The 12,057-nt window shown below is 40.6% G+C and overlaps 1 protein-coding gene across 3 annotated transcripts in view; it reads left to right on the top strand.

Annotated features, from left to right (window-relative positions):
* The window catches only part of SEC23IP (SEC23 interacting protein), a 45,709-nt gene extending 34,908 nt beyond the window's left edge, over window positions 1–10,801 (top strand). The window contains exons 16-19 of one of the 3 annotated variants that reach the window (XM_060098815.1): window positions 68–253; window positions 945–1,104; window positions 1,951–2,052; window positions 9,301–10,801. In XM_060098815.1, the coding sequence (XP_059954798.1) occupies window positions 68–253; window positions 945–1,104; window positions 1,951–2,032 (428 nt within the window). In that variant the 3' untranslated portion in view covers window positions 2,033–2,052; window positions 9,301–10,801. Of the gene's footprint in view, window positions 1–67; window positions 254–941; window positions 1,105–1,950; window positions 2,053–9,282 lie in introns of all 3 variants that reach the window. The other 2 variants (XM_060098806.1, XM_060098811.1) reach the window with 2 other exon arrangements.
* The last annotated feature ends 1,256 nt before the right edge of the window (window positions 10,802–12,057 follow it).

The following is a 12,057-nucleotide window of genomic DNA, read 5'->3' as shown; positions in this document are numbered from 1 at the left end:
TTAAGTTTTGTGGTGCAGAATTTAACCCAGTAACTAATAACTTGATATGTCATCTTAATCTCTTTAGAGTTGAAAGAAAGTCTGTCTCGTATGGGATCTGATTTGAAGCAGGGTTTCATTAGCTCTCTGAAAAGTGCTTGGCAGACATTAAATGAGTTTGCCCGTGCTCATACCTCTTCAACTCAGCTGCAAGAAGAATTGGAGAAGGTAGCCAATCAAATCAAAGAAGAAGAAGAAAAGCAAGTAGTTGAAGGTAAATTTGACATTTGAGGCATTTTCCAGTACAAATATTTGTGAACATAGCACACATAAATTATTTGATGATGGTTTTCCATTGTAGTCTTTTTTGCTGAAATGTAGAGGCTCTTCCTTTAAAGGAAAATCAGTTAGGATAAACTGTACTTCAAAATGCATGTCATCCTTTTTTTTTTTTTTTTTTTTTTTACTAGGTTTTGGGCTCATAGTTGCTGAACTTTTTACTCTGCAGGCTTAAAATTTTGTTGAGATTCATAAGGCCAGAGTGGAATGTCAGAGTTGAGAACTAAGTTAGTATTCAGGCATCTGAATGACCCCCTGTGAGAAATGTTCTCCCGGTACTATGTCTGACTGTACTGTGTCGTTGTAGACTGTACACGTAATGTCAGGTCGTTGTGCCATGATGTTTTTGATTCTTTCAGATTCTAATTCTATTTCCTTTCTTTCTACAACGCTCTCTCACCCCTTTTCTTCAAAACTTCTGTCGGCTCGTTGGCTCTTTCTCCTCTCTCTCGGGGAACCAGCCCCTCTTCCCCTGGCTCTTTGGAGGAATGGGAAGTGAGCCTGGTAGTTCCCCAGGTTGCTACGTGTGTCAAGCAATATTCTCTTGAGCCCAGAAGGTCAGCTAAAGTCAAAGGATAATGATTAAGTGATTGACTTTGATATTGAAATGGTTTAAATTCTAGCAGAAAAGACTGTTGAAAGTCCAGATTTTTCCAAGGATGAGGACTACTTAGGAAAGGTTGGAATGTTAAACGGAGGCCGCCGAATTGACTATGTTCTTCAAGAAAAGCCAATAGAGAGTTTTAATGAATATCTTTTCGCTCTTCAGAGTCACTTATGCTATTGGTAAGTATTTTCATCTTGGATAACATTCATGTGGGCTTCACGTTGCAGCACATACAGCAGTTTTAGTGAGGTTCTTGCTGATTTACCATTTGCAATTTGAATGCCCATATATTCAAAATCAGTATTTTCCCCCTTTGGTTTAGTTATCCACAAGATGGCAGCATGTCATCTGCCTTTGACCAAAGGCCTTTGGTACTTGCACACCGTTTTGGCAGGGATGCCTTTCGCAGAATGGGAATGGTAGGGACTTTGAAAGCCATCCTTTTGTGTATCCTCCATCACCAAGGAGAACTGCGGCACAGCTATTTTGGAGCTGATTGGTATTCATCCAGTTTTTAAGGACAGCTCTGAGATTACACTACTTTATTTTCATTTGCCCTTCTTAGGTAGAATTGAATAGAAACAAAGCTGCATTCTCCATCTTTATGCAGAGAGGTTAAATTCTTTCTTTTTTAAAAAATTAATTAATTAATTTTTGGCTGCATCTTCATTGCTGCGTGTGGGCTTTCTCTAGTTGCGGAGAGTGGGGGCTACTCTTCGTTGGGGTGCGTGGGCTTCTCATTGTGGTGGCTTCTCTTGTTGCGGAACACAGGCTCTAGGCACGCGGGCTTCAATAATTGTGGCACGCGGGCCCAGTAGTTGTGGCTCGCGGGCTCTAGAGCACAGGCTCAGTCGTTGTGGTGCACAGGCTGAGTTGCTCCACAGCATGTGGGATCTTCCCGGACCAGGGCTCGAACCCGTGTCCCCTGAATTGGCAGGCGGATTCTTAACCACTGCGCCACCAGGGAAGTCCTAGAGGTTAATTTCTAATTATCTCTTAAGTAAATGTGCTTTTCTTTGTAATAGGGAATCTGAAGATACTGCCCTGTTATTACTTAAAGAAATTTATCGAACAATGAGCATTAGTCCAGAACAGCCCCAGCATTGATTGGACTTCAGCTTCACTGTGTGAGTTTATCTTTATTGTGTGTATAAATTCTGAATGTTTCATTCTGAAGCCCCTTTATGGAGTTGATGTTGACTATAATTTTTTCTTTTTTCTGTTTCCTCTGAGTGTTTTTCTTTCTTTCTTTCTTTTTTTTTTTAAATTCAGAATAGAGACATTAAGGAACCAAACTCACAATACCTTAAAAAAACAGAGGTTTATTTTTCAGACATAACAGGAAGGGTTCATCTATTGAATGATGTCACTAGATCGTTTGCATCTTTTCACCTGCCTGTTGGCTCTTGTTGCCTTGTGGTTATTAGGTAGCTCCCGTAGTTCTAGATATCACATCTGCGTTCGGGGCATGAAGAAGGTGAGAGAGGGTGGTATTGGTTATATATATCTATCTTAATTAGGAAAACAGAAGCATCTCCAAAAATTTACTCACGCCTGTTGACTAAGCCTGTGTCACATGTCCCATGTCCCCCCTCAACCCCAAACTGCTTGAAAGATTGTAAAGGTTTTATTTTAAGCATTCCCAGTCATTATCGAGGGAAGGAATAGAGAAGGGGGTTAAACCTATAATGCATAAACCAACCTGCAAGTTGGCCACACTCTGTAACCTGACTGTTCTGAGACAACTGATGCCAGTTTTTCCCCACTAGATTATACATCACTTCAAAAAATAGATAATGTGTTTTTTAAAAAGTTAGAACTTTTATAGCCTTTGATAGAGTGAAATGCAAAGTGGTGAGCTCTAGATTGCTGAAATCAAAAGTAGTTCCTGGCACTTTTTGGTTTTTTAATCATAAATGATAAATGCAGTCTTCACCTTCTATTTTGGAGAGGTAACCACTTTTAGTAGGATTTTCTTAGAGAAGTTTTCCTGTGCGTGTGTCCAATCAAATATGTGTTCATGTCAAAACAGAAGGATCTCATTGACTGTATTGTTCTGCAGCTTGATGTTGTCGATCAGCCGTACAGCTTGCATAGTAACTTGTGTAGATCTTTTTCATTCTCTTTAATGGCTACATAGGAATCCATTGTATGGCTATGCCCCATCATATTTAGCCAGCTTCCTGTTCCTGGACATTTAGGTCATTTCCTAATGTGTATTAGAAAACCTTAACAGAGTAGGTAAGAGGTATAAAAGGCCATTTTGTAATCAGACTTTTGATACAGTTTTATCAGTTCTCAGCATTTCTGATATTATAATATTAAAATAAACTAAATGTAATGTCAAGAGTTACCTCAGTCCAGATTTTCAATTATGAAATAGTCATTCAGTTGGTTGACAGATATTTATTCAGCACCGACTGTGTGCCAGACGCCAGTTTTCATCCTGGGGATAAGTGGTAAATGAGGTTGCATTCTCACCTTTAAGGAAATTGCCTTCTGCTGGGAGGAGATTACAGTAAGCCTGTACTCTAATTCACAAGTAAATGTCAGCTTTTGATAGGTTCTGTGGAAAAGACAAAATAGGAAGAGGTTGAGAGTGACTGGGGGTGCTTCCAGGGAATGCCTTGCCAAGCTGATGATATGTGAGTTGAAATTTGAACGGTGAGAAGGAGGTGGACACCTGGAGATAGGGGGAGAAGAGTCCAGGCAAAGAGAAGGGCAAATGCCAGGGCCATGAGATGGGAGCCGATGTGTTGTGTTTGAGGGACAGAGAGCAGACCCGCGTAGCCAGAGGGGAGAAGAGGACAGAGGTAGGTGGGCCTGACTGCGAGGGATCTGGCAGGACGTTTGCGTTTTGTTCTAAGCATAATGGAAACACTGGGCGTTTTTAAGAAGAGGAGTGACATCATTTGGTTTATACTTTAGAAAGATTGCTTTGGGTGCTGGGTGGAGGGTGGACTGTTGGGCAAGGATGGAGGGACAGCAGGTCAGAGGCTGGTGGTGACTCCGACTAGGGGTGTAGTGATAGGGATGGTGAAAGGTGATTGAACTCAGGGCTAGTGCGGGGGTAGCGATGTCCAGGACTTACGGATGAGTTCAGTGTGGGCAGTGCGGGGAAGAAGAGTTAAGGACGGCCCTTAGGATTTTGATGTGAGCAGCTGAGTGGTTGCTGGTACCTTTTCCTGGGAAGGCTTGTTGGGGGAGCAGGGTTTTGGGGGTTGTGGGGATGGAGAGTCGTTAGTGGATGATGTTAGTCTGAAGATAATAATGACCTTAGAATCATCAGCACATACTTGCCATCTGAAGCCAGAAACTGGATGAGGTCACTTAGGAGTGTGTCAGTGGACAAGAGAGAAGTCTGGGAAGTGAAAGAAAAGCCAGGGGCTTGTGGTCTCAGGGAAGCTGAGAGATTGTTTCAAGGAGAGAGCAGTCGGCCACGTGAAATGCCACTGAGAGGTCGAGTAAGAGGAGGACCAAGAATTGGCCACTGGCTTGAAGAGGACACAGGACGTCATTGGTGACCGTGAGCAAAGCTGTTTTCATATCACGGCAGAGGTTCAGTGGGCCGAGGGGAGGCGAGGGATCAGAGGAACGAGTTGCGCTGTCAAGGGTAACAGAGGTAAGACGGAGACATTTTATGATATCAAGGTGCGTTTGTTTGCTAACGACCGTGATCCAGTATTGAGGGAGAAGTTGATAATGCAAGAGCTAAAGGGGATATTATTGGAGGAAAGACTTGAGAAGTCAGTGGGGGGTAGGGCCAGGGCACATCGAAGGGTTTTGTCTCAGAAAAAGAGCAGGGCTGCCTCTTGCATGGGACCGGAGGAAGGCCGAGAGTGAGGGCACAATATGGGTAGTGGGTAACGGCGGTGGTGGGTAGACGGGGGCTCTCTGGCCTCCTGTCCTAAGTGTGTGACAGTCAGGTCACGGTCAAGGGCTGTGGGAGACGTGAGGAGAGAGGGGAGCAGAAGTACACTCCCCTCAGAGTGTGGGGAAAGGGATTTACCAGCAAAGTGTGGTAGGAGTGTATTGCAGGCTTGAGTGCCCATTCGATATTTTGGTCATAAATTTGAAGTGAGTACAGTTGGCACGACCGCCTGACTTCTCTCCGGCCGTGTGCTGCTACGTGGTTGAGGTGCACAGTAAGAGATAATTGGGTTTACTAGGATTAGGGTTTTGCCAGGTGACTTAAGACAGGAGGAGAAAGACAAGGGAGCTAAGGGAGGTGATAGAGACTGAAAAGAGCGAGAGGTCAGTGCAGGATGAGGTCGGAGAATCACAGGAGTGAGGAGATTCCCAGTGGGTGGTGACCCAGAGGTTGGGATGGGAGACGCAATGAGGATCACTGAGGCGGCGCTGGGAGGGAGTCACTGTGCCCTGGGATCTGGGTGCTGCGACCCTCTGCTAAACAAGTGCTCTGTGTGCTTCAAAAACCATTAAAAAATTATAAAACGATGGTGCCTCATACAGAAACTTTAGAAAAATGTAGAAAAGAAGCAGCAGAAATCACCTATAATCTTGCTAACTAAAAGTGTTAGAAGTTAATCCTTCTAAGCATTTTCTAAGTCTTGGTGTATTTCTTATATTTTTTTTAACATCTTTATTGGAGTATAATTGCTTTACAATGTTGTGTTAGTTTCTGCTTTATAACAAAGTGAATCAGTTATACATATACATGTGTTCCCACATCTCTTCCCTCTTGCGTCTCCCTCCCTCCCACCCTCCCGATCCCACCCCTCTAGGTGGTCACAAAGCACCGAGCTGACCTCCCTGTGCTATGCGGCTGCTTCCTACTAGCTATCTATTTTACATTTGGTAGTGTATATATGTCCATGCCACTCTCTCACTTTGTCCCAGCTTACCCTTCCCCATCCCCATATCGTCAAGTCCATTCTCTATTCCTGTCCTGCCCCTAGGTTCTTCAGAACCATTTTTCTTTTTTTAGATTCCATATATATGTGTTAGCATACGGTATTTGTTTTTCTCTTTCTGACTTAACTTCACTCTGTATGACAGTCTCTAGGTCCATCCACCTCATCAGTGTATTTCATATTATTTGCTATTTTGTAGCCTGTTTTTTTCCACTTGGGAGTATATTGTATAGTTTTTCCACCTTAGCCTACAACATTGGGTGTGTGTGTATTTACCATTTTTGTTTTTCTGAGTGGGTTATGCATACAGTTGGTTCAGCTTTTATTTATTTATTTTTTAGGAAGAGACTCTTCCTTTTTTAAAAAAATATTTATTTATTTATTTATTTATTTATTTAGGCTGTGCTGAGTCTTAGTTGCAGCATGCGGACTCTTAGCTGCAGCATGCAGGCAGGATCTAGTTCCCCCACCAGGGATCAAACCTGTGCCCCCTGCACTGGGAGCGTGGAGTCTTACCCATTGGAACTCCAGTCTTATCCACTGGAACACCAGGTCCCTGTTTCACCTTTTAGAAGTGACAGAAGAGAGGGCTCTTCCTCTTACACTTCTTCCCCAGTGTCCCTGCCTGGAGGCAACCAGCGTTCCAAGTTTTGTGTAGCCTTCCAGACATCTGCTAGCACATACATGATTTTTTTCCTTTTTAAAAGACAAATACTAGCAAAATAAGACACGCTTCTTATGTTTGTATCTTTGAGATTTTCCCATATCCATCCACTCATCCATCCATCCACCCATCATCCATGCATCATTTGCTGAGCACCTTACTTACTAAGTGCCAGGTACTAGTGTCTAGGCCCCGGGGTTCACAGCAGTGGACCAAACAGTCTCTGCCCTCAAGGATCTTCTTTCCTCTGGGGGAGGGCAGACTGTAAATAAACAATGGAAGTGTGCCGGATGGTTAAAAATAGAGCAGCAGGAAAAGGGCGAGAGGGAGTGCATTTGGGTTGGGAACAAGTTGCTGTTGTGTATAAAATGGCAAGGGACATCCTCACTGATAGAATGTCATTTGAGCAAGTGAGCCAGGTGGATATCTGGGGGAGGAAGATCATCTCAGGCAGAAAGGATATATATCAGAACAAAAGAGCCGCCTTATTCTTTTCAGTGATTGTATAGTACTCCATTGACTGTTACACCATAATTTGTTTAACCGTCCCTTACTGATGGGCCTATAGGTTATCTAATCTTTTACTAGTATGAACAGTGCTTCAGAGATACATGGATATTTAATAGTTGCATTATATTTCATTTTATAGTTCTATTTATTAAAATCCTTAATTTATCTACCACTGTTGCACACTTAGGTGATTTTCCAACTTTTCACTGTTATAAATAATTCTGACATGTAGTTGTACATACTTTCTGCACATCTCTGACTGCTTGGCATAAATTCCTAGATGTAGCATTGTTAGATCTAAGGATAGTCACATTTTAAAAAAGCTTTTGATCTGTATTTGTTGTAAAGTTGCATTTCAGGAAGGTTGCTGAAGTTTCATAGCGGCCATCCATATATATGCCATCCATATAAGTGCTGCACCCTTTTGCCCACACTAGGTATTACTGTTTTTTTTAAAAGTTTTGCTAATTTGATAGCTAGAAATTATTATATCATTGTTTTATTTTGCATTTCTATTACTAGTGAAATTGAGCATGTTTAATGTAATTTAATTGGCCATTTCTACTTTTATCAGTTGCCAGTTTTTGACCTTTGTGCATTTTTCTGGCGGTGTGGGGTGGGGTATTTCTGTTTCTGGTTGATTTATAATTATGACAGTTAAGGGTATTAACCTTTGGTCATTGCAAATTTTTTTTCCAGTTTGACATTTGCCTTTTATTTTTATGCTTTGGATTTTTGAGGGGTGGGGTGGGGAGCATGTTTTAAAAATACGTAGGTCAGTCTTTTAAGATTAATTATTATTTAGATAATTATATATTCTCTTTTAGTTCTTATATGGTTTTGCTTTTTCATCTAACTTTATAGGTTAGAAGGATATGGTATAGAGAGGGATTGAACTTTTTTCTTAAATAGTTAATCTTTTTTGCCTGTGCCATATATTGAACAGTGTACCCTTTTGTCGTTGGCTTGATGTTTTTATCATGTGCTATTGTTTGACCTTTTTTTAATCATATGCCCAATATTTGTTTTCTTGGCTTTCTGACATCTCTTCTATTGAGTTATTTATCTGCCTACCAGAGAAATAACTGATTTATCTGATTTCATATTATGTATTTTCCACATTTTAGCATCTTTAAATATGGAGTGCATCTTAAAAATCAGCTGTTGCCTTAATGGAAATTGAGTTCTCCCTGAGAGGGTTTGAGTTTTCTTCTGCTAGTCACTTGGGGGCACTACCGGTCTGAGTCTGTTGAAGCTAATATCTCTGCTTGAGATTTTCTTGGCCTTTGCTGGTATTGTGAACTCAGAGCACAGAATTTGTAGGTAGGTTGGGGTGGAGGTACCAGTGCAAATATCAAGGAATTATTTCCCCCTCTTCCTGTTGTCAGGGAAGTGGTATGCAGGCTTCCTTGCCTTCTCTTCTGGAGGAAGCGTTGTTATTATTATTTTTTTTAACCCCTCACTGAGGCTGTTGCCATTTGGTATCCCCACTTTTTGTGAGGGTCTCTGTCTCCTTTTAGATTCCATACCCTGGACATCTTTTCTTTGCATGGTACATAAAACAATATTGCATCTTACAATTGATGCTGTCTTAGAATCAGTGAAAGTTTTTAATATCTGGCAGTGCAAGTTCTTGGTATACTATGTTCTTGACTATTATTCCAAATGAACTTTGAAATGATTTAAGTTCCCCTGACATTCTCTCTGCACAAAACAAAGCAAAACAAAGTCCAAACAGTAGTAGTCCTGGGATTGTGATACATCTGATATGAAAAATTAAGAACCTTTTATTTCACACATGATTTGTTCACTGTAATTGTTTTACTTCTTATACGTGGTTATAAAATTTAGGCAAGAAGTTAGTGCCCAATGTTACGCTGGTACTATAAAATAATTAATTTAAAACATTAACAATCCTTCTATACTTGGTTCATTGAAGCATAGACAATTTTGCTGAATAATTTTTTTCTGCCCTTTAACCCTTTTTAAGTTTGTTCTTTAAAAAGCCTCAGATTAACCCAACAGATAATTCACTTTATATTTTGTCTTTTATTTTCCATACTCATTTTGTTATGAAGGTTATCAGGCTTGTTCATCTCACCAAACACTCCCTGATGCCCTTTCATCCCTCCAGAAGGCCTGTCTGAGGACTTGTGCTCGCAGGCTGTTCTTCAGAGGCAGTTTGCAATGTTTGTTTGGCACTTGACAGTGTGTTTGTTCTTTTACTTCAGAAAGGAACGACAGTGCGTTGTTGTGTTATTACTATAAGTTTGTAAAGCTGACCGAGGATTCTTTTTCTTCTTTTAAAGACATTCTTGTCTTTACAGAAAGTTGCAGAGTATAAATTACATTGCTGAGAAAGTCCTCAGAGGACATCCCCGGCCTGCTCCTGTGATGGATGACAGGAATGTGGTTCACCGACGGTTACTCTGCTGTAACTCTCCGATGCAGGGCTTCATTGAAAAGAAAACATACAGAACAAAAAGACAGTGAAATAAATCAGGACCACATTTGGACTGTGTAGATGAGAAGAAGAAAGTATTAAAATGATGCAGTTAAAAACTCCTCAGATCAGTTTAGTTGTACAGTTGTCCAAGTAATATGTGATATCAATGAAGAAATATTCGTAGCATGCAGACGGTTGTTTCTTTCTTAAAAAACTATTGTCAGTGGGCTATTCAACTTGCATTTTTTAAAAATTAATGTAGTATGTTCTATGGACTTCTTGAGAAACTATAATAATACAGTTTTAAAAAAATGTATGTTCTACTTTAAATGTGAATTATAGTTCTGAGCTGCTTTAATGCGGGGTCATTTGTATCTGTTAGCGGAAGTAACCAAGATCACTTCTGTTCCAAGCTGAACTGCTGTCTTTAAGAAGCCTTCCAGGCTGTTGCTGCGAGCAGAGCTGTGGAAGGAAGTGAGATGCTCCGCACTTGACAGAAGACTTGTGAGGTGCTCCCCCAGCATCATTGCCACCAGCAGTGGGGAGCAAACGAGATGTTTTTTCGTTTGTCACCTAAGGTAGCTGTGCAGTCGCCTCATTGCTAAAGTTCCAATCAGTGTGAGAACCACAGGAGAATTTTTTTGGATTTTGGTTTTTTTGCTTTGTATTAATTTCACTTCTACCAAAGTATTTGAAAGTATGAACTGTATTGGCTTTTAGACTATAACTCTATTTCATGAAAAGACTGTTCTGTGATATTTTGTTTTACTGTAACTTCAAATTATCTAAATATTTTCCTAATACTACGTGGAAATGCTGATTCTCTTTTGTTATGCAGTAGGAACATTTTACACTGTTTACATAGTTCTCATGGAACATAGAATTTTTTGAAAGCCACATATGATACACATTTTTTGTGTATATATTCTAGTTAGTGTGAATAAAACAGTAACATCAATGCATTTTTTTAAAGCAGAAAACTTCTGTATTCTTCTTGTCTTCCTTAAAAGTATTCCTATGAGTTCAGTGGTCATTTACTTTTCATTGTGAACACCTGCTCTGTAGTTAATACATAACTGTAGCATTTGCTCCTAATAATTAGGACAGGATTAGGACAGTAGAGTTTTTGAGCTGCAGGTGACCCCAGACAGCATATATCCCAACCACCTCATTATGCAGCCGAGGACACTAAATGCCTTTCTCAGGCTGCTGGCTGGCAGATCTGGGCTGGAATACAGTTTCACTGACTCCCTTTTGGCCTTCATTTCTCTACACCAGTGCTATCAATTTCCTCTTAACTTCCCCAAACTGATGAAATAAAGAAAAATAAGGGTTATTTATGTATATTTTAATAAAATCCAGTTTGATTTTTCAACTTACAACTGGTTTTGTCTGTATTATTCAGCCTGTATCTTCTGAATATTGGGCAGAGGGGAAGAAACACTTGAACCAGTGTCCAGAGTAGAAACGTGTACCAGCTCAGTTTTAGGAATCTTGTGATTTTAACACCTGGGAAAATATAAAATAGAATTTTAGAGGGTAACTCTGCTGTGGACAGAGTTTATATCACTCTTCAATTTCTTAAAAAAAAACAAACAAAACCAAAGCCAAAACAGTAATAGGTCTGAGGGCAGAGTCTGTATTTATTAGCGTACTGTTCACTGTTGTAACCACCGTGCCTACCATAGACTTGTCACAAAGTAAGGCACTTTCCAAATATTTGTTGAATAAAACAATTTTTAAAATCAGAAATAGAATTAAATACTTACAGACCTTAGAATGGCCATTCAGGTCAGTGGTTTGCAAACGTTTAAAAAGTAGCTGAACCCTTTTCAAATTTCAGTATATAAACTAGATGAGAGCATAGCCGCTGAGTAAAGCTTGACCTCCTCCTTTTTCCCAGTAGCTCGTCCCCTCCTGGGACCCTCCTGCCCAGCCCTAACCTGCATTAATATCCTCATCTTCCTCAGATGAGGAAAGTCAAGTCGCTGGTTATTCTGAAATTGTTTCCTGTGCAGAGTTGGGGACTAAAGTTAAAAAGCGTCAGTGTCTGAAACTGAAGGTCAGAGAGTCGTCGTAAAACCAACGAGGTCAGCCTAGGCCTGGTTTGTTAACGTGGCCATAACGAGAGGAAACTCCTTTCCAAGTCTGATGGGCCTGTGTGGTTCATAAATCCACCAGATAAGGATTTTTCTCAAAACCAGAGCGTGATTATAGTAGAAGGATGTAACATGATATTGATTTTTGACGTAAGTATGTTATTGGAAAGGTGTGCTCTACATAGACCCTTGAAAACGAGGACATTAGAGCATAGGTACCACTACTCTGGCAGGGAGGATCGTATATGCAAAATAGCAAGTCACAATATTATAAATAGGGTGCTGGAGATCAGGACTGCCCCGGAAATTCCAGAGTGGTTGATCTTGGTATATTACCGTTGCTTCAGATGTTTATGACTCGAGGTGTCATACCTTAGTGCTGAGCCTTAGTGTTTACCGAGCAACGTTCTGGTGGTGACTTATTTCCCATGTAGATTTTGCCATCTGGGAACAGGGTGAATTGAGCTGCAGACACTGAATGTTCTGGTTTTCCTCCAAGTTAATGGTTCTCATTGTAGCAATAATTACCAGTCAGTATG

This window comes from Mesoplodon densirostris, chromosome 1 (genome assembly GCF_025265405.1).
Source record: "Mesoplodon densirostris isolate mMesDen1 chromosome 1, mMesDen1 primary haplotype, whole genome shotgun sequence".
Taxonomy (NCBI): domain Eukaryota; kingdom Metazoa; phylum Chordata; class Mammalia; order Artiodactyla; family Ziphiidae; genus Mesoplodon; species Mesoplodon densirostris.
The sequence above is the reverse complement of the archived record's forward strand: the minus strand, read 5'-3'. Positions and strand labels throughout refer to the sequence as shown.